Source organism: Psittacula echo (genome assembly GCF_963264785.1).
Source record: "Psittacula echo genome assembly, chromosome: 2".
NCBI lineage: Eukaryota > Metazoa > Chordata > Aves > Psittaciformes > Psittacidae > Psittacula > Psittacula echo.
Window position 1 is genome coordinate 38116151 of NC_137737.1, and position 23945 is coordinate 38140095.

At 37.9% G+C, this 23945-nt stretch overlaps 1 protein-coding gene across 7 annotated transcripts in view; it reads right to left on the bottom strand.

Annotated features, from left to right (window-relative positions):
* Positions 1–1326: 1326 nt before the first annotated feature.
* Positions 1327–23945, bottom strand: part of MINDY3 (MINDY lysine 48 deubiquitinase 3) — a 53128-nt gene continuing 30509 nt past the window's right edge. For all 7 annotated transcript variants that reach the window (XM_080610173.1, XM_080610172.1, XM_080610178.1 and 4 more), the window contains 5 exons: positions 11215–11287; positions 10273–10345; positions 5760–5847; positions 3623–3694; positions 1327–2378 (listed from right to left, as the gene is read on the bottom strand). In XM_080610173.1, coding sequence (XP_080466299.1) covers positions 2229–2378; positions 3623–3694; positions 5760–5847; positions 10273–10345; positions 11215–11287 — 456 coding nt within the window. In that variant the 3' untranslated portion in view covers positions 1327–2228. The remainder of the gene's footprint in view (positions 2379–3622; positions 3695–5759; positions 5848–10272; positions 10346–11214; positions 11288–23945) is intronic.

A 23945-nucleotide genomic window follows, 5' to 3' on the forward strand; every position in this document is an offset into this window, starting at 1 on the left:
GGAAAGTAAGTTTCCAGACTTGCCAGGCAGTCCAGACTAAGAGAATCTGCTTTAATTATCCTTATACTTTTGAGTGTAACTACTCTTGCACAAGACTTTCAGCATCAGGCCCACACAGCAAGACCAAATACTAAGTTAAGAGGGTTAGAGAAGATGAATTAAGGAATTTCTCTAAATTATTGTCACCTGCAAGGGAATTGTAATTTATAGAAAAGGAGATCTCCAAAAGAGGTAAGGCAGCTGCTGAGTTCTGAGTGCAGTAAGGAATGGTCATGGGAATTTCAGAAGTTCATTTTTAAACAAGTCCTCACTGAACTTGTTTCGTAGCTGAGGGGAGGCAGGACTGCAGCAGTGGCCTCTGTGAGAAGTCACCTGGAGCTGTCCCCATGTTGCACAGAGCCAGCTCCATGATGGACCTGCCAACAGCCAAAGCTGAGCCTGTCAGCAAAGCTGGTGGTGTCTCTGTGATCACAAGTTTAACAAAGCGTGAGAAATGCTGTGGGGCAGCTGGGAGGGAGGAGTGAGCACATGCAAGAGAACCAGCCCTGCAGATACCAAAGACAGCAATGAAGGAGGGGAGGAGGTGCTCTAGGCATGGGAGCAGAGATTCCCCTGAAGTCCACGGTGAAGCAGGTTGTCCCCCTGCAGCCTGTGGTGAAGAAGGTTGTCCCCCCTGCAGCCCATGGAGATCCATGGTGGAGCAGATACCCACCTGCAGCCTGGGGAGGACCCCACACTGGAGCAGGAAGATGACAGAAGGAGGCTCTGAACCTGTGGGAAGCCTGCTGGAGCAGGCTCCTGGAAGGACCTGTGGCCCCGTGGAGGCAGGAGCTCATGCTAGAGCAACCACCCAAGGCCAATCCACCACGGATCTATACTGTTCACTCACTTCCAGATGCAAACGTAACAGATACATTGTAGAGTCTTGCAGAGGACATTTCTGCAAGGGTCACACACAGGATGTTCCTTTTCACCACTACCACACGCTTTACCGTGCACATTCTCCAACAACGGTTTCCCCCTCAACACTACACACCTCATTTTCAACCAAATCAGTTTCTTTTCCTGCATGCTGATCATTCTGGAGTTATATTGTTATTTACATATGAAAATAGAATCTTAAAAATTACCAACTCTCAATGTGAAATCCAGCCCTGCTGACAACAGCAGAGCCTCTGCAATCACAGTTAAGATGCAGTAAAATATCTCCCCCACCTCGAGATGTGCTCAACTCAAAACCTGGCATTTCTAAACCCATGTTCCCTTTTCAGTATCTTAGAGAAGCAGGGAACAAGTGTTATTAAAATCAAACTTATGGCATCATGATTCAAGGAAAAGATTTTATTTTAGGGCTAACAAGTTGATAATAAATAAAGGAATATAATAATGTAATAACAGATGTTCTCATGCACTTAACACATACAGTAACGCTGGCTTACACTGCTGTTTGGACAAATTGAGAAGAGGTATTTGGCAATATTATAAGTTTGAATAGTTAAAGGATTATAGAACAAGAAATTCTTTCCGCTGTTTTTACATTTCTTTTATACAAATTCAAATAAATATTAATACATCTATTTTTCCTCAGATTTTGTTCACTTTTAACATGCCTGATAACTAAGCCACAGTAATATACAACTGCCAAGAAAGAGTATTTATGAATTATACTTACTGATATTCCTAAAGATGTACCATATTGATGTGACATTGTGCAAGCTCTTTAGGTAAAATTTGATTTCAGGTAAAATTGGAAAAAATTTAAACTCATTAAAACATATCGAGTGCAAAGGCCAGTCTAGTCCACACGTTATGGTACTGTAATGTAAGCCAATATAATTTAAATAATAGAACATGCCTATATGATTCAGAGGAAGCTGAATATGTTTCATGTTTTAAAGATCTGACATCTAATATGCAGATTCTGCAATATCAGACATTTTTCAAATCTTCATGAGATGACAAAATAACGCTAAGACTTTAGGCTTTTTTTGTTTTAAGGATAACTTACATTAACAGTACTACAGTGGCCAAAAAAGACAAACTATTATAATAGAAATCAATCTGATTAAAAAATTAAATATTCCAATTAACACTGAAAAAGTGTTTGTAATCATTATTTACAATTCATCAATGATACCAGTGTATAACTCCACACAGTCAAAGCAAACCACTTTCCAAGTAATACCACTTCTTGTATCCTCACTCAAGAATCCCATGGTTTTACGTTGTCAGTTCAAGGAAGGTGATCGATCTGTGGTCCACAGTAATTCGATATATGGCCATTTGGTTTGCAAGCAGCGTTTTACAGGAGTGTCATCCGTCTGCAGCATTGGTTCTTCAAAACCCATAACAACGGCTGTGCCTTCTACATACATGACCTGCCAAAATTAAACCAGTTACGGCAGCCCATGGCTGTTTAAAAACATGTAAGGTGAGATGATTATTTTCATTGGGCAGGAGAGGGTTTGCTATGACACTTTTTTCTTTTTGATTACAAAGATTAAATCCATGAAATTTTATATACTTTTTATTTCTTTTAATGAAATTAGGTATGAAATTGAAAAAAAAAAAAAATCTATCAAAACGCAAGTGCCTGAAAACCCTGATCAGGCCATATTAATTTCACTGTTAATTCAACAGTTGAGGCCCAAATTGGCATAAAAAATAAATAAGAAAATGCAATGTAAAAATTCTGTGACAACAGATCTTCTACTACTGTTGCACTTGCAAAAACTGATACAGATATTTTATAAGGGAATTGTTTCTCAGACTTAACTTTATGGAGTTTGGATCTGCCATAAAATGGAACTTCTGCTGTAAATCAGCTCTATTCAGAAAACAGTATTTTAAACGCTATAGGGAGAATCTTCAGAAAACAAAAACTTGTTTAAATTTTCTTGATTACATGTATATGTTCAATAACAAAAATAAATGCATTTGCCTACATTTTTGTGTATGAAACTGTTGAAGATTGCATAAGGGTAATTTTAAGGACTTATATCCAAGCTATGCCAGAGACTGGTATCTACATTTTCTCAGAGTCTTCTCACTTGAAGCCATTTTTGTTCCCCATGTCTATGAACGCCTTACACTCTTCCACCCTAAATGCTAATTCAGGAACTCACGTAAAAGCAGTCCTGGTGTGTCATGTGTACTCTTTCTTCCAAGAAAGCTGAAAATGAAACTTGTCATTCCCCACCCCCCCCAAATGGTTCCAAAAAATACTGATTTTTGATGCAAATCTGGACTACTAAAATACAGCAAAAAAAAAAAAAAATAATTCAAAAATCTCATTTGAGATGTAGGGTTACTTATATATGTTGCAATTTGTGTGACTCCATTGTTCATTACAGTTCAGATCCCACTTCTCATGGATAAGGATGGAAAATGCTCTATTCAAAACATGCAGCTTAAAGAGATGTAGATTAGTCAACTGATCCAGTACACTACCAAAGATATGTTCAGGAGCACAAGACAGTTTCCAATTCCAAAGATATCCTTTGGAATAAAATTGCTTAAGTAATAGTTTTGTAAAAACAGTTTCAAGTATTTTGCCTGTAACTACAGTCAGTTTTGCATACTAGTTGTTATTAGGGCTAGATTTGAGTTTCCTAAATCTTACCTTTTCATTATAGTTTGATTGCTTCAGTCCATTGTAATGGTAAACACTGAATGACTCTGAAACCCTAGAGTCCTAGTAGAAAAAAGACAGTTTCATGTGACACATACATCATCGCTTCTCTTTATGAGACAGGTGCATTTAAACAGGAAGACTCAAGGACATTGTAAAAAAAGTACAATTTCTTTAAGATGACATGAAAATTTTGTTCATTTTACCTTTCTCATTAGGAATAAAAAAAAGATGTCAGTAAATTACTAAGTAATACCCCAAAAGCAAGTAATGATTTTCTGTGTACATCTGGACACTCTAAACCACAACTTCAGCACTGACCATGTAGAAACCATCTTAATTGTTAAAGTCAGACAGCTTATGTACTAGCCACATTTGTGTGTATTCAGGACTGTCTGGATGCTACAAAGCTAAATATTTACTAAGGAACAGATCCAATCTCCAGCCCTCCATTTGAGAGCTAAGAAGTAATTTACACCTGTGCTTGCCTAACTGTAAACTGCTTTAACTGTAAATTCATTGTGAAAACACCTGCTCATCTGAGGCCTAACAGCAGATGTGCTGCAGTTGTCACCTTTACCATTCCAGGTGTTTAAATGCTTTAGTCCTAAAAGGACTGAAAAGCTTTGCATTTCACTGAATCAGGAAAAAAATCAGCTGCAATATAATCTCTTTTATGCCTATTGGGCCAGGCTCCAAACAAAAGCTTATCCCTTTTTTAAGCACACTGAGGTAAAGGCTGGAATGAGAATAAATCTGCTTGGGTTACACTACATCCATCAGATTACAAAAAGCCCTCATTCATTTTTCTCCTCTTACATGATTCGAACCTCTTATCTCTTTATGGGTCTCTCACAGCAACACAAGCTGTTCAGTGGAGGAGTGGTGGTGAAAAGGAATAAGTGGTAACCCTACTTACAGAAATTGCTTCACAGAGACAAATAAAATTGAGCTTTACTGGGAGGAAATGAGGACACTTATTCTGTTCACCAAGGAAGGTATGCTCACCCTGAAGGAAAAGAAGTGCTGCTTTCCAGTTCCTGCCCCATGGATGTTAAGAATTTTGCACAGTAATTGTTTCCCAAGTAACGGACTATCAGGGAACTGAGGAATCCCTCTCTCCAAGCGACTGCCCAGAACAGTCAGCACTAAGGAGTCAGGCTTGCTGTCTCAGGATTAATGATCTTTGTTTAAGCCAACAGCTTTGAACAGGAAAGCTGAGGTACCTTCCTGCTTTTGAGGGGACATTTAGCACTTTCTAGGAGTAAGAATGGGGGTTTGAATATTCTCATCAAAGAAGGAATCAAATCTAGATCTCAGCACTAGCTATGTGTTATTGTATAAAGGGAAACACCAGCAATTCCAACCATCACTAGCATCTGCTGTTTCCTCATAGTGTTTTAAAGAAAGACACTCACCTTCATTTCTACAAAAGCCTCTGAAGAAGTACTCCCCTCAGCCCTTCTCTTGCCTCCACCAGCCTATCTTTCTGTTCCTGGAGAAAACCTCCCCCTTCTGCTGATACAAGCACTGGCATGACCATGGCAGAAACCTCCATAAACCTCCAAGGAGAGCTCTCATCTGGACCAGCTCCCTGTTCTGGAATTTTCCATAACCCTGGCAGACACTGACTTCCACATATGCTAAGCATAACTCTATCATGACTTTTTGTTAACCTGTCAAAAATTTTACATTATTAGAGATACAATAAAAATAGCTTTAAAGATGCTTGTAATCTTTTCCCATTTGCTAGCAATTACAGCAGACAAGAATGATAAAACCAGTATGGTCATTTATTGTCAAGAAAAAACAAACTTATGTGAACTTTCTGAGTAAGGAACCAGCTCAGTTTCAAATGCAAAGTGATTATGTATTCCCTGAAGTTGATTTTAGAACTTGTTGCTACAATGGAGTTTCCTTCCAGTATAAAGCTGACAAAATCATGGACAACTTATACAAAATAGAAGCCTCTGGTTTGTTGTGCAATACAAGAAATCATTTGCTGGTCAGCTGTTCTAAATGCAGTATTTGTTATTAGAAATAGCTCTGTGATACTGATGGAAGTGTTTAATGAATCAAAAAGACAATAACAGACAATGCTCTGCAGCAATAAAGTGCTACTGATTACCTGCTCAGGGAAGAATTCTTGCAGAAAGGGACCGAGCAATATGATGCCCAGTCCTTCTGGGTCTAATTTGGTCTTCATGAGGTTTACACTGTGACAAAAACATTGAATATAAAAGTATGAGTAAGACATTTTTATTCTTGCGTAAGTTATGCTATGCTACCACAGTACTAGCTGCCAAATATAGCAATACCATCCTATTTTTAATCGTGACAACTGCACCAGAATGGCATGCAAGTTGCCAAAACATAGTTATTTTTAAATAAAAGTAATTTGTTATTTTAAATTCAGTAAATACTAATTCTGAAGGACCACCATATTTGGTAAAATAATTTGAAACCCATATAATCTAAAACCAGGTTTACAACCCAAAAGGTGTTTTGCTATCTTGGAAGCATTCCTGAACTTAAGAGACATAAACCAGTCAGCTTTCAAATACAGCTCTGTAACTGCCAAACAACCTGTTTTTAAATGGAGACTTGAAAAATCTCCAAGATTTTCTCTAAGTACACTGAAATAAAATTAAGAGTTTAACAGATACATTTCTTATTTACATCACATCCTTGATACCGAAGAAGCCAAACCCAATTAATAATGAAAATATTTACAGTTCTGAGAACCTTACTGGCACGAGTATGGTACCATTTCAGGTCACTACAAAGGAATGTAAATTCTAACTTTTTATTTCTATTTAAGCAATATATTTCTACAGGCATCAGATCACTTAAACATTTATTTGCATCTGCCTATCCTTTTGGCTAAGTTACAAGTTGCACCATACACAAGAATGCCCTCATTGGGTCAGACCAACTGAGCATCTTGCCAGTATCTTCTTTCTTACATTGGTCAGTAGTGGATGCTTATGATAGAGTACAACAGGACAGACAGTGATATCCTTAGTTTACCCTCCCCATTTCCAGCAGTCTGCTGCTCAAAGACATCTTCAGTGAGAGGCAGTATATAAACCACAAAGATACATATTTCTTCTTTCCATGAACGTGTCTAATTGGCTTTGAACCCACATACACTTGTGGCATTTCATTAAGTTCTGCTCACAAAATTAAACTATGAATTCTGGGAATAAGTATCTCCTCCTGTTTTGAACCTGTCACCTGATCATTCAGTTTAATGACACCTCATTTTTGCATTGTTAAAAGCAATTAACAATCAGTCTGTATTTATTCAGAAACTCCGGATTTTAGAAACCTCTCTTACATGCCAATGGTTATCTCTCTTTTCCAGGTCAAACAGTCCTAATCTAGTTCTTCCTTGTACTAATGCCATCCTTAACACTAATAAGCTTCAATTAGCCTTGTTGCCTTCCTGATGACTTTCTACAATGTTCTTTTTAAAATGGAGTGAAACATCATACATTTATAGTATGGCATAATTTCCAGAAATTCCACTCTGTATGTCTGTCTACTACTGAGCATCAGTTTAAATCTAAGATCTTTTTCCTGAATTATAATATCTAGCCCACAAGCCAACAATATTTATGTAAAATCAGGATTGTTTTATCCCCCGTGCAATCACTCATTTTTGTTGTACTGAGACTTCCCTGTTAGCCCGTCTTCCAGTCTCCTGGTTCTGACTGGCTTAAAAAAAGTACTACTGGCTTTTACTTTATAACTCTGCAGATTAGCCTTCAGAAGATTTTAACTCTGCTTTATTTTGTATTTAATGTTCCATAAATGTAGATTTTTTTTTTTTTTTTTTCATGCAGGCACTACATTTTCCTTTCAGGAGGCAGTGTCTTAGCTTCTCATAGCTGCCTCTTTTACCACGTAGGCTTTTAACCCCTTAGGTCTCTTTTGCCAGGGTACGTGGGCAGAAAGTGTCTTTCTAAGATCTTATTGATTACTGCTGCAGGTAAACATTTTATCCTTTTGGCTACCAGTTACGTGTCTTCATTTTTAGATTTTTAGTAGTTTCCTTTCTTGGTCCTAACATAGTACTAGTAGTAAATTATTTGGCTTCGTTTCTGTTTCTGCACAAATTCACACAGAATACGCCATGTAATTCTTAAGAGTGGTTCTGTTGAGGAGCTTGGAAGAGGAATTTTAAGGTTCATAAGACTGAATGTGGTATTGTGATAATCCTATAAACTCTGTTAATTTAACAGCTAGAAAAAAAATAAAATAGACATTTCACTATTCAAGTGAAACTACAACTGAGGATTCGCAAGACACTGGACTTTAAACCTTCTATTCCTCATTCTTACTCTCAATTTAAGATATTTCAGTAGCTGTCTGAAACCTGCCGAAATTCTTGAAATCCTTAACAGAGCTGTAAAAACATTGTGTTTGTAAACAGAACCAAGGCAGTAAAGATAACTTTGAAAATGCACTTAAAATTACATAACAAAATTAAAACAAGCAATATACTCACTAATGAAATATAAGAACCGTTTAAAAATGCAGAGCCATACTGTTTTTAAGCATGGACAGTGCACAAAGCTAAATCAGTTAAGCAGGAGGGGAGATTTAATAAAATTTGATTGCTGTTTTGATTGCTGTTTGAGGCTTTTTCATTCAGCAAATAGTCAGCACGGATATTGCAGCAGAGCTACCAAAACAAGTGTGTGTACATGCTCCAGTCACTTCAATAAGAGGCTTAGCATCTTAACTGAAGAGGTTATGAATGTTGGGGTGATGATACTGATGGCAATTGCACTGTAATGGATGAGAAGTGTTTGGGGACAAAAGCCTCCAGCACTAGTCAAACAGACAGATAGGATAAAATGTTTTAAACAAGCTAAACCTAGATTGACAGATGTACGCAACTCAGTGCCCTAAAGAGTATCAGATGTTTTTTCAGAAACAGACAAAACCAAACAGGAGACCTGGGTTCTTAGATGCATTTACTAAAAGACTAGAAAATTTTAATAAAATCACATAGTATTCAGTACCGGAATGGCTAATCCACCTTGGTAATTCACATCTGCCCTACAAAGTTTTCTCTTCTATACTTCTTAACCTCTAAGCAGATCTGACCATTACTCATCTTGAGATTCTGAGAAGCTTGAAGAGTTGGATTAGATGATCACAAAGCATTTCCATTTAGTTCCTGAACTAAAAATGCAAGTAGTACACTTGGAAGCAATGACTTTATTTTTACTTAAAAACAAGCAAATGAACAAAAAACAACCACAAAAGCCTGCATGGAACAGATACATCTTAAGTAGGTCCTCAAGACAGTAATATTAGACAACAAACAAATTAGACAAAAACATTTAAGAGGAGGTGATTCAAGACTGAATATTCCATTATTTGATCACGGTTTTTCAATATAGCAGACCTTCTGAATGGCTCCTTCTACATCATTTCGTATTTGATGTGCTATGGACAACAAAATAGGCCAGGGCTATGCCACAAATACCCTGGAAGGCCGAACATCCAAAAGAAAAAATGCTGAATGTGGAAAGAGGATTTTTGCAGATTTACTGAGGCAGCAGAATAAAAAGGCCAAAAGAAAGCTTCTGAGACCTATTAATCTAAGGCTTTTTTCTTTCACTCACTTAAAAAAAAACCCCATATATTTCGCAGATTTCACCATGTACTGATATATTATGAATGCCAGCCTTTTGGTCTTGCATTTTTTCCGGTTTTAGTTTCCTGGGTGTCTTTTGATTTCAATTTTCACTCCTACTCTTCATACAGAACAGCTCAGTAAACTTCGTTGCACTTAGTAACATTTGAAAGGACAAAAAATGGCATCAACCAAATCTGAGACAGCTGTGGTAAGCAAACTTGCAGTTTCCAGAGCCATTCTACAGGAAGAACGGGTTTAGACTCCAATAAACTAGACTGTATGTCTTCAAAAGAGCAGAACCATCTTTTGGAAAGGCAAAAAAGTTCAGGCACATAGTTCTCCTAAACATTTAGTGGCAAAACATGGTAAGCTTTGACACTGAAGGCTGTTAACTGCTGCCACTGAATATTAGTCCTGTCTGTCCACAGAAGATCTAAAACAAATTACTTTTTCATTTGATAGTTTCAACTCTAATCCTAGAAATCAAGATGTCATCTCTGGAAACAAATGACAATTATAAACACTACAGGGTACTGAGTGCTGGTGAAAACAGAAGTGTAACTGAAACAGGTTCAGGTCCAAACTGTGTAGACAGATCCAGTGCTAATCCAATGCTATTCTGCCTCTGAATACCTGGAATGTTTGGCTCTTTTGTCACAGTTTCACTGTCACCCAACATATGGAAATACATTCACAACTATCTCCTCAATATACAGTAATACAGTAGTTCTGAGGGGTTTTTTTTTTTTTGCTTCTAATTATCACTACGAAAGTTAGACATTTTAATTTGAATTCTTCGTGTTTAATTTAAAGCTGACTTAAACACTAAAATAACATTGTCCCCAGAATGCAAGCTAGAAAAATCCAGAACAGCCCCCCTCCCAAATTATAACTGACACATGGTTAATTGAGACCAGAAAAAAACCCTAAATTATAATTAGTGTGTGGTTAAACCTCTGTAGTATTTAAATTTTATCATACTTACTATTCAGGATCTGACACAAGGTCCAGAGCCTTCATTACATCTTCTAGTAGAGAGTCAGATATAAAACCATTATCTGAAGAAGTAGCAAAGCTCCTCATTAGGAAAAGAAACAAGCTTTCCAAAAGTACACATTTTACTCAAAAATACAAATATTGCATATCTTTATCTTTAAAATTTGCAAGCAAGTGTGAGATTCTAGAAGGAACACAGTTTTCGAACACTTCTCTCCCTCTTCAAAAAAGAGAACTGTAACACAGAAACTCTGTTTATCATTCATACACTCAGTAGCTTAATACTCATTAAAAATTCAATCTTTTTATAGCAATCTTCATCTCCACTAGATACCTTGGGTCAACAACTGTACTTTTTTTCCCCTTTTGATTAATTAAACCAGCACCTGAATGATAGACATCCTCTGCTGTCCAAAACATAAGAACATTTTCTGTGTATGCCACATACACTTAAGAACAAAATTTCACAAAGAATGCAATCACAGTGGATCAGTTGTTTTAGGAAAACGTAACATAAGGGAAATCAAATTATATTTAAGCTTTATGTTAATTAGAAAGAACATTACAAGGTTAAAAATCTTATGCTACAAAAACCCCACAGCGTTATACACAACCTCCCTTACTACAGAATTCTCAGAAAATTTCTTCACATCACTTGTAGATTGACTTCCGTATAGAAAATACCTACTGTTACGTACTAAGTATTTCATTCTTCTCTTAATCAGCTCAAGTATAAACAGGGTATTACCCTGGCTTGGAATTTGAAATTGATTTGAAAGTGCAGTGTTTGGAACAAATTTTACAAAATGATGGTCCTCTTTTTTGAAGAGATACCCTACACAGTGCAGAACTCCTTACTACCTGGAATTTGTCTCTGCTAGTGAGTACATTTCAACTAAAGTCTCATTTCAAAATGAAGTACAGCCCTTACCCTCAGGGTCATATGTCTGGAAAACCCTTCTAGCTTGTTCTGAAGGCGCTTCAGGAGCAACAAGAGCCATATCCTTAGGGAAAAATAAAAAGGAAAAAAAAACCTAAGAAGAAAGCTGTCAGAATATTCTTAATTCAGATCCAGATTACCAAGGAAATGCTTAGCCATGCTACACAGGGTTGGACCTTAAATTAATGAAAATGTAAATACAACAGAAGAAAAATTCAGGTCATTTGGCAATACTGCTGATATGTTAACGATTATTCTGCAGACTTCTAGACAAATTTTAGGTAAGTCTTTCCGTGCACATGTTGTGGCACAAAAGCTAATTGGAGAATATATGTATTATGTGGAGTTTTAGATTTATAGTATTGTTCTTCATGTCAGAAGACACACATACATGTACCCAGTGATATTTATTGAGTGTACTATGAATACAATGAAATATATAAACGTTATTTAGATAGCAAACTGTTAGAGAATGTTTTCTCATAGACTGGCAGAACATTAATTCATTAGCTGCATGAAAAAGTATGATTTCAATAGCAGCTATTGTAATGCTTCTATTTATCTGTGACTTTTTTCATCTCAAATACAATCATGCTTTCCAAAACATATGCGGAGGCACACTATTGAAAACCAGCAATAAACACAGCCCTCCGGTTTTATGCCCCCAAAATTACTAGGGAAAAAAGTGAAATTGGTAAGTTACTCATGAGAAATTAAAGGTGGCATAAATAGTAAGAAATGCACCTATTCAAGACACCCTTCAGTCTAAAAAGAAAGATTTGATGTTCAAGTAGAACATAAAACTCCAAAATAGAGCTCCAAAACCTGCTTGCTAGGAGTACTTAAATTCCTACATCTCTTGCAAATTTACAATCGCCCATGTCGTTTTTCACAAAGACAGGAAAATGAAAATCTTGCTCAGAGGGAAACACTGCATTTGGCAATACCAGTGCCAGTTTTTCTTCCTGTCAAAGTGAAACGTGATGTTACTTGCTATGCTATGAACAGTAAAAACAAAACCCCAGAAATAGCAGCACTGACATTACCCTGAGTAATATTAAACTCTGAGAAACGTGCTTTTGTTCATACTGTATTAAGTGAACTAATTTGTTACAAACCAAAAAGTTATCTTAAAGACTTTCATAAAGCATATGTTCTTGATTTTTTTGCTGTTCACTTCCTGTTCAGCTCAACTTTACTTTCTGAAGATGACTTAGACTTTCCTGAAACAGAAAATCAAGACACCACCCTCTCATTACACCTGTATGTACTAACAGTGAACTTTGGTTTAAACCATACAAGTCTGTAAGTGTGAAGGAAGGCCCAGAAAAGAAATCAGAAAATGCAGAATTAAAAGATGCATAATGACCTACTGTTCTTTTAACAGATTGAGACCTGCTTCGGGGAAGTAACAGAAGCAAATCATACATTTGGCCAGAATTCCAGTCTTACCCAGTTTCTCTTAATAGCTGACTCCAAATCAGTTAAGAATTTTAAGTATACGCCTAATGGCATCCAGCATATACTTAAAAATTTTCCTGAATGAAAGCCAACTGCCCAGGACATAAGAGTAAGAGTAACAAGAAACACAACATAAGCTTAAAAATAATAGGCAACAGTTTTACTTTGAACAGATAAATGATGCAGCTCTTTCTGACATAAGGTGCAAACAATGGGGGGTTACAGAGCTCCTCTCATTTCCATGTAGAGACGAGACAAGAATTTGGTATTATACAGGATTATATTAGACAAAAAAGAGACATCTGTGCTGTGTTCCAAGGCTCTAGATCAGTGGCCCATTACATACTTGCACTCCTAACGGCTACTTTATCGCCACTTGAGCACAAAGCAAACACCTACATTACAAAGTGAAGCAGTGCATAGAGGGAAGGACTGGAGTTCAATTTGCTGCGATGTACTGAAGGGGGTATTGTCGTGGTTTAAGCCCAAGCTGTAAATCAGAACCACGCAGTCTACTGCCTCCCCCCCCCCGCCACCTTTCTTCCCTCCGCTTCTGGAGGGACGGGGAGGAGAATCAAAAGAATGCAGCTCCCACGGGTTGAGATAAGAACAGTTTAATAACTAAGGTATAACACAAATCACCACTGCCGCCACCAACAATAACAACGACAAGAGAAATAACAAGGGAAGAGAACACGATACCGCCCGCCGGAAAAGAGAGCCCAGCCGAAAAAGGGACGTGCCCTTCCGGGTAGCTCCCAGTTACATCCCCTGGCATGACGTGCTGTGGTATGGAACACCTCCTTGGCCAGTCTGGGTCAGGTGTCCTGTCCCCGCTTCCTCCCGGCCCCTCCTCCTCCCTGGCAGAGCATGAGACTCACAAAGTCCTTGGTCAGGGTAAACATCAGTGTTATCAGTTTTTTGTTCCCAAGCCAAAAGTCAAAAACACAGTGCTGCAACAGCTACTAAGAAGGAGAAAAAAACTGACTGCTACTGCTGAACCTAGGACAGGTATCCACACTGCAACTTTACTGGCAATGAGGTTTGTGCCAAATGTTAGATCAGGAAGAATTCCTCCCCTGTGAGGGTGATGTAACAGGTTTTTCTGAGAAGCTGTGGCTGTCCCATCCCTAGCAGTGTTCAAAGCCAGGCTGGACGGGGCTTGGAGCAACCTGGTCTAGCGGAACATGAGGCAGGGGGATTGGAACTATATGAGCTTTAGAGTGCCTTCCAGCTCAAACCATTCTACGATTCTGTAACTAGAACACGTACAGAAAATCAGTACTTTAACAGTGTATCTTCATGTTTATGTATGTTCAAATCTTTTTCTTAAAGTACGTTGTACATAAAGAGAACATAGTGCTTTAATAACATCTACAGCTCAACGTAAATAGGTTCATGATGCCAAACTATGTATAAAGTTGTGCAGTTGTTGAGTATATATTCTCTATGATTCTCTATAATAACTCTTCTATAACTGGTAATGCTAATGTGATTATATAAGGTACATACATACACTGTAACATTTGATAATATGTGACCAACTCTTAAATAATTTGGAATACTCCAAAAGTTTAATTTTTGGGGGTCAGCATTACAGAACATACTAAGTAGGAGTAGATTTCACTATCAGTAAATTACAGTAAACTACTGCAAATAATTCTCAGTTTAAAATCAATCGTGCCGTAGCATATACAGCTTATTAACAACAAAATGATCACTGATTTTAATATTTAGTGTTTTAACTATAAAGAGGGGACCTTTTTATGGCAGGTTCCTATTAACGATTAGCAGCTCATGGAGCCACTGTAACAAGGGAGAACTCTTAAAATTTCCATGGTATGGAAGGATATAACCAACGTAACTTCCAACTGCACAGACATATTATTTAAAACTCAAACTATATAGTTCTACTTTGGTTTATGAGCATGCAGTTCTTTCCATAAAATCTTAATGTAATCCACGAATAAAGACTATCATTAGCACTGTCCTCCCTCCCTCCAAATTATCTTGTTAATGCTGTTCTTTCCACAGTTTCATGTGACACAAACCGGATTTTTTAAAATAAATCTCCTGCAACTACCAACAATTTTGGGGTTTTTTTGATAGATCAAGTGCAGAGTGTGCATTTCTGTTGGCATTTTGGCTTTCCAGGTTACTTCAGTTTTTTTAGTCACTGAATGCACTACTTAATACTGAAAATTCTCCATGTCTTTCAACTGAACTTTCAAATATGGTAAAGCCTCCCAATTATTACGTGTTAATGCTTTTTATTCATTGAATGTGATTTATTGATACTCTAACCAAGTCATTTCAGGGGGAAACTTAAAAGAGTTACCTGCCTTGAAGACATTACCAAAACTCCACATCTCTTATCTTCAAAATAATTCTAGCTTTCAACTGAGACTGTTGTACTATAAATAGTTAAAACCACAAGATTTTAATCCTGTATATACAAATCCCATGCACTAACTTCGGATGTCATTCACTTCCAGTATCCAGAAAACTTTAAAAGTTCAACTAGTCCATGTATTTGTATCTAAGGAGGGAAAAAAAGTAACATACCTCCTTCAGACAGCAAAGCTGAAAAAGTGACAAACATCTAACAAAAACATACTTCAGCTGCCCAAGCTGATATTTCATCATATGTGCCAAAATATATCCCCCACCCCAAGCCTTATGAATTGTATTTTGATGTATCCCATGCATTGAAAGTTCCATATAAGGGAATCCCATCAACAGTTAATTATAATAATTATTTCCAATACCAAGTACAACATGTCACAAAAATCATGTTTCACTCGTTGGCTCTTGTGATACACAAACAAGTCATTTTATACTACTTTGAAAATTTATTCTCATCAGTAGTACTAGTTATTTTAAGATCCCATGTTTACCCTCAGAAGCAAAAAATACTCTTTGCAAGTTTTAATGAAAACATTCCAGAAGTTTTCATTCTCCAAATCAAAAGCAGAACATAATGGCTAAGCCACGCTGAAATCCTGGCTATGAATTTTTACAAAGATCCCACCCTGAAAGACCTCTTGCCCTTGAAAATGAAATCTGTTTGCATATGGACTGCTCTACAGTTCTACACCAGCACTGTTGAGTGATATGTGGAAGAATTACATATTGTAGCACTAACCTCCTTCTTAAAAATTTGCCTAAAGGCAATATAGAAACATTGATAAATTACCCATTTGCTATAATCAGATCTGCAAGAACAAAAATCATTTAATCCAGTCTTGTATTACAGAGAAAAGCATGTATTTTTCAATACTATCATCAGTGGCTTTCAAATCATCAACTTTTCCAAAATGGTTTCCTAAGAAAACAAGGTTGACAAGATCTCTGAAACCAATTCCCATCTCTCTAGCTGACTTCTAAATTCATTGTCCAATTTCCATGTTATTTAACAGGCAGAATGGGGTTCCATGACTGGTTGTTGAAACTGGAAGCCAAGCAGGGAGGAAACATACTGGTTTGTGTGCCCACTGAGAGGGAAGAGGGAAGACAGAAACCTGCTGTGAACTATGTTGGGCAACAGGTAGACAATCATTCAAACACTGCTGGCCCAAGCCCAGACCTGGACCGCACTCCTGGATCATTACAGGAGAAAAGCAGGGGGTTATTATAGCAGGTATGAGTCTGTGGAGCAGGAGAAAGAGGTGCAAGACAGAGATGGAAATGGAAAGATTAAAAATCACTTCAGAAAGGGTCTAGGAGACAAGCTGCTGGAAGACAGGCTTCAGATGGTCTGTTCTCACCTAATGTGCTTTGACATAGAAACGCTTACGTTACGTTACGTTTGTAGTTTTAAATTAGCTTAAAGTAGTTGCACTGTTTCACTAACTACCCAGAAGCAACTTTGGATTTCTTCAAAGAACATTGCTTTATTAAGGCTCACATCACTCTTGAGGGCTTCAGAGATGGCAAAACATTTGGTGAAGATACAGACTGTTCTGACAGATGCTGGGGAGGAAGGTGGCAGCAAAAGACCACACCAGAAACCCAAAAATCATTTGGTAAAAGCATGGGTCCAATAAAGAGGAGAATAATGGGCAGTTATCCCATTATCCATGCCACTTCCATGAAGGATCCCTGAAAAGAGACAGAGCTGGAGAACTATGCTGTAAGCAACAAAGCAAAGCAATTCCTAGAGACCTTACCTGTGAATTCCATGCTAAAGCATTTGATGTTATTTGACATAAATGTCAGTTGAAGGACTGACAGTTGGGCTCTGAACAGAAAGATGGGCAATGAAGACTAGCTCAAGACTCCCACTGCTGTTCAGGAACATCATCTGCACCAGTAGTTTGGAAGGGCTGCTGTCCATAGCTGTTGCAGTGGTAGTATCCTCTACAAACTGCTTACAGTGCTTTTCTTGTGCTGGCTGGTGGAATATGAGATTGGTCTGCGGCATGTTATGTGATAGAAGACACCAGAAGTGTCAAACTAGTGCAAAATACCCACAGAATACTAGGAGGAGTAAAAGACTTTCCTGCTTGAGAGCTGTATACAGAGGAACTGAAAGAAACGTCCTTGACTTAGTTGTCCCTACACAAGAACTCAGTAGCCACAACTGTTCCCACTTCAGAATGGCAGGTGTCTAAGATCACATACTGAATCCCCCTCAGCCTTGAATGGGGACTGTGGTCTACCTGGGATTCAGAAAAAGCCAAAAGAAAATCCTTTCCTTGAACAAGGGAGGAAAAGACAAAAGGAAGCATGCCACCCCCATGGTAGCAAAGCTCTTGTCACAGGTTAGATAATAAAATACAGGCCTTCTAAATTCAGACCAGCAGAAGATGACACAGTTTATCTGGAAGTGTTCAAAGGGTAGAGGTGGTGGTGGAGGAGAAACACTCATGGTAAGCAACCTGTTTCAGCAAGGTGGTTGAAAAGAAGTGAACTGGCTCTAGTTGCACTCTGCCTTGTGAGTAAGACTGAAAGGATTGCATTTACTTGGCAGTACCTCCAGCACCTTCCTGGTACTGCAAATGAAGAGAGTTCTCAACAGGGCAGAATGAAAAGCTACATAAGGACGACTACTTATTGAAATCCTTTTTCACCTTCACCCATACTACTCAGACAGAAAAGGGAGCCTACTTGATCCAAGGGTGGGGTGAGGCTGTAGAGGAAAGGCAAACACAAACCAAAGAGCAAGAATTAGTAATACAGAAATCTACAGCGAGCACACTCTCAGCCTATCCATCTGGAAAGCAGGGCTTAACATACACTCAGCTAAGTTACGGAAACAGTAATATAAGGTCCATTCCTGTGGGAGAGGATGGTTTAATAAGACAGTCATCAAAAAAAGCCACAGCACTGCGGTCTTTCAAAAACTAGAGAAACTCAAACTACAGCGAATACATTTAACAGTTACATTGCCACAGATGATGTTTTTTTAGTTCAAAACATTGCAAGAAGGCAACAATTCACTTGTTGACACAAAGTAAGAGCTTTTTCACCATGTTTCCTGCTTTGAAGGCCAGATTATAAGAGATTACTGTAGAGTCATATACATTAGGTATAGAGTTTTGGGGTTTTTTTTAATTATTATTCACTTGTTTTGCTCATCATCACAGAACAAAGACTGCTCTGAAAGCAAAAATATGTTACTGGAATTATACACCAGGAGTTAGCAAACTTGAGTTTATTGGAATTCTCATCTAATTACTAAATTACGTATTACCCTCCAGTCACAAGTTTAATCCAAAAGGGCAGCTTTTCAAATTATCTGTTGTTTGCCATATTTAGATATTTATTTCTTTAGGACAGAATACAGTAGTATAAATGTCAAACTTCATTCCAAAGAGGAACCAAACTGGAAACTGGCAAATCCCACGGTTTAAGACTCCCCAAAACTTCACAATGTAATTTATTCAAGAGGAACTGTAGCTTCGATTATCATATTACTTTTTTTCTACTTCAGAAAAATATCTGCATTAGATAACATTCCTATACCTAATACATTCTATATCTAATACTGTTGTATCTCATATATCTAATACGTAATACTGTTATATCTAATATATCTAATACATAGACATGAAGTGTTTGCTATAAAACCTGTGGTGAGCATTAACATACTATTCGGCAATTACAATAAGGAGGTGGGAAATGAACAAGTATGACAGATGGGTTCATCTGTCAAATTGATGTCTCTCCAATTTAGAGACAAGATTGTCATGCGGGACAAACACTTTGCACAAGTACAGGTAGATGACACCAACTGCTTTGCCCCGTCCATCAGTTCTGCAGCCCCATCACAGAAGGCCACCAAACCAGTCAGGCATCATTGTTTTTCACGTGCCTTCGCATGCCTTCCAGGAGAATCTGCTCCAAGATTTTGCCAGGCATAGAGGTGAGACTGACTGGTCTGTAATCCCCCGGGTCATCCATTTTCCCCTTCTTGAAAATGAGGATTATATTTCCCTTCTTCCAGTCATCAGGAAGTTCACCTGACTGCTGTGATTTTTCAAATATGATGGACAGTGGCTTAGCAACTGCATTTGCCAGCTCCTTCATGATCTCAAACCTGATCCTCTGCTACAGTGGGCCTAAAGTCTTCATTCTCATAGTCCCTGCATCTGCCTTCCAAAACTTGAGCAGCAGGGCTAGTGCACTTGTCGGTGAAGGCTGAGGCAAAGAGGTCATTAAGAACCTCGGCCTTCTCCAAATCTCTCACGCTCTGCCAGTGAGGAGGGGCACAAAAGCCAGGAGGGAACACAGACAGGACACCTGACCCAAACTAGCTAAAGCTAGTTCATTCCATACCACAGCATGCCATGCCCTGTATATAAACTGGGGGGAGATACCCAGAAGGCCCAGATCGCTGCTCAGGTTGGGCTGGGTATGGGTCGGTGGGTGGTGAACAACTGTATTGTGCATCACTGCTGTTTATTTTTCGGTTTTCCTTTCCCCTTTTAATTTTATACTCTCTCCCCTTGTTATTTATTTGTTATTATTATTATTAGTAGTAGTAGTATTATACTGGACTTTAGCTTACATTCCTTTGATTCTCCTCCCCATCCCACCCAGGAGGAAGGGAGGGATGACTGAACAGCTGTTTGGTGCTGAGTTACTGGCTGGCTCTAAACCACGACAACATTGTATTAAAAAAGGAGTGTTAAAAAGCACTTGATGTCAGCACTCAGTGGGTGGCTGTATCCCAAAGCACTGCTACCTGCGCAATAGCATAAACAATACTTCACTATTTAGTATAGCGGAAAACAGAATAATCATTGCAGAACTGAGTAGGACATGAACCTGGAAAGGCTGGGGCACCTGACTAGTGGAATAAGCAAATGATGGAGGAAAAAGCATTTTGTTTTTTACGTCATTTGGCATTAGGAATAATACTTTTTAATGCAACACTTTTCTGTAAATACAAATTCAGTTGATATTTAAAAGCTGCAATACTATTAAAACCTCTGTAAATGTATTCATCATATTTAAACAATGAGGCAGAATGCCTATTCCTCCAAATTTGAAAAACAGAATATCTACCCGTCATGTCATGACTCAGGCCCAATGTCTTCGCTATTGTATCAAATATAGCTGGAACCAACATTGGTTTCACACCTAAAAAGGATACACAATGATACAATGAGGTTCTCAGCCTTTTTTCCTATGCTGTTTGTTGACTTTTAGAATTCATTTGATACAGTGGGTTATAAACTGTAAGATTGCGTTTAGCATGTCTTTGATGCATTTACTATTTGTGAGCTGCTCTGCACATACTACAAAAGAGAAAAGACTAAAACTTGTTTCTTTAAAAAACAGCCTTTCATCTGATAGCACAACATGCATACAGACTGGAAGTTGCTCATACCTTCCCTACTGAAACAGGAGGCTGCAATTCCTTCTAGGTGCCAATAAATACTTTTATGGGATAGGACCCATTCCCATTACCATTCCAGTCTCCAATTCCACTTTATATAGTAAGTCATTCACTCAAATATGAGGAAAAGGTACTCCTCAGGACTGCTTTGCCTACAACTGGACAGTAAATGACCCACCATTTCCATACTACTTCATGCAGTTTTCACAACAGGTGCTTTACACATTCACCGCTACAATCTATCCCACTAAAAATATAGCCAGGTAACTTTCAGAAATAATGCAGCATTTAAGGTGCAGCCAAAATATTGTTTCATGGAGATGACTGCACATTAGTCTCAAACATTCCCACAGCCTAGTGCTAATCTTTAAAAATCAGATAAAGTTTATTTCTTAACTAACTGAAGCACAAACTCGGAAAATGGAAAGTAAACAGACCATATGCTTTGAAGGGAGCCAGGAAGCTGGAAAACTGAATAAATAGATGATTGCTAGAATCACTTTTTTCCTAATTATATTTCAAATAGACTTGAAGTGATTAGGGAATACAATTTTTCTAAAAATGGTTAATGTGGTATATACATGGTTATTACTTAGGCATATTTTCTTTGTGAGTTTTCCAAGCCAGGAGTGCTCCTATGACATATTAAATTGAGAGGTTAGCAGTTCATGGGAAATTCCTTCATTTTTCATTTGTGGATTTAGTACAGGTTCTCTTAATTACACTCCCGCTTTCTTTCCTTCTTTCCTCCTTTCTTCCTTCCTTCCTCTGTTTTAAAGGGCGTCTCATGCAACAAGTGGCTGTGCTTTATTTTGAATTTTTAGATGTGAATTTTCCTGGATCGAAAGTTCCTATGAGAACTGCCAGAACTACTCCTCACACCCCATTTTACAAGTTTTCATCTAGGCTTGAAAAGAGCATGCAAGGAATCAATACAGTCATTCTCTCATCTACCTCAGCACAAACCAGTATTAAAATGTGTAACATTTCAGGAGTAATAATTTAGTGACAAAAAAAATTGGAACAATGAAAAATGGTATCATCTAAGCAGCTCTACACTCAACTACTTCCTATATAAAACTAAATCTCCTCCTCTGAAAGAAAACAGATGGATGAGAAGTCTTTTCCCAAAAGGAAGTAATTTGCTGATTTGCTTAGGGGCACATACAATTACATTTCATGGTTTGTATCAGCCAACCATGAACAATGTCCTTAAATTATCATTGTGAAAGCTGCAGATAATGGGAGGAATGTTAAAAATTTCGTAAAACTTTAAGAACATATAGATATGACTAAATGGCTGAAATTAGTCAGAGAATTAGGGTAAACACAGTGAACACAATTCTTTTAGAGTGGTAAATCCCAAACAATTGGTTAGATTAACATTCAGAGTCTTACATCTCAGTTTAATGACATCTACATTACAATTTCTATGTCTCAACTCAAAGGCAAATGATGTAAAACCACATGACTGAGTTACCCCCTTATGATCTTATTGAGGACCACATTATGAGCAGCAGATCCTCATAATTGCTACTCATTATTATGGGATGCACAGCAGTTCCAACAAGAGCAATAGAAGCATTACAGGACCCTGACCTAATTCCTAAATGTTCTCACTTTAGAGCTTTTGCCACAAATCATCAAAATGCCTGCTACTGCCCAAAGATGCATGTCTCCAGTCTTCAAAGACATTAACTTCTTTACCACCCAACCTCAGGAACTGGAAGACCACCACAATGCTCTTTAATACTCTTCACATGCAATTTCCTCAACATATACAGGTATGTTATTATACTTCAGCCTTGATAAAAATAAATCATATGATCTTAGATTCCACAGGTATGGCTTTCTATGCCTAGCTCAACATTTTTAGTTACTGCACTAGGCTAATAAAAACAAAAAAATCCATATAGCTGGATCTCCACTTCAACACCTCCTCATAACTGTGTGGCAGATCACACTCCATCCTTCTAATAATACCTGAAAGACTCCAAAATTGTGCGTAACTAGAGTCTTACCTGACTGTGGAAGATGGAGTGATGATCCTGTATCACCAATTCTAAAACCAGAAAATCCAAGTCAGGCCCACTAAAATCTTGAAAAATTTAGTACAGTCTCTTGACTCTCTTTTGATTTAGGATGTGATAATGTATGTCATAATCACAGTGTTTCCAGTCTACCGCATCAGACTATGATTTGGTCTAAGCAGTGTCTATACTGGATTTCTTATGGCACAATGATCTACAAACCCTAACCTTCTGGTTCTGCAGATCAGCCCCAACTGCCTACCACTTCCATCTTCACACTCAACTTTTCTACTATCCTCTGTATATCTCTGCTCTTCTTGGAAGTCCAGAGTTCTCCAAGAAACAATGAAGCCTGAAAGGATGTCAGGGAGGTTGTAAAACCAGAGTTAGATCTTTATCTCTTGGATTGGAGAGGGCATACCTGGCTTCTTCACAATCTTTCCTTCTTTTCCAAGCCTTGTGCAAAACACAGAAAAGAACATGTCCTGTGGAAAGTTCATCTACTCACTCCAACCGGCTTTGGTTTCCGCACTATTGAAAAATTCTTTTAGTACAGCTGAAGTACAGATCACCAAAAACCAAGAGAAGACATATCTGATTTTTTTTCCTGCAGCTATCGCAGTTGGCTGCTCATTCCAGCAATGTGGAAAATGGGAAAATAAAAGGAGACAGAAATGTTTCTCTTGACCAAAGCCAAAAAAATGTATGATAGCAGAGCTTCTTATGAAAGCTACCTTCACTCAAAGCCTAAATTACATTTCTAATAACCAAAAACCTCCCCAAAAACCCAGAGACCTCATATATGACAGTGCTACAGATTTGTTATATTTAGAGAAAATAAAGCCACTATGACTTTGGGTAAATTGATATAATGAACCTGTTTCACTAAAAAGAAATATGCCACCATACACTGTTGCATCACAAAGTCTCTTTTACTACAATGAAAAGTTTAGACAAAATCTAGAAGTTGCAGGGATAAACACTGGTGTGAAAATCACTGATAAGAAGAAAAAAAGCACAAGTTTTCCCATGGAAAACCTCTCAAACAAATAAACTGCCCAGAAAGGTCTGATCATAGAGAGAAGCTCACATCTATGTTAGAAAAAATATCATCCAGAAGTCCAAATGGAACAGACCCACAAAGAGCAGAATAAGGTTTCACAGTAAGGTCTGTGATCTTCCAAAGCTGGAATAGGGCAGATACCTTACAGAAGTATTTTATTTTGACGTGCCCCCTGACAACTATGAGGCCTCAAAGTTGGCCTTTCTGTTAGGAAACTGATTTGGACAAACACGCCTTATGAACTACAGCATTATTCAAACAATTTAAATTCACTTAGCAACAGCATTCATACTCTGAAGCTTAAACCAACCAGTAACTTCAA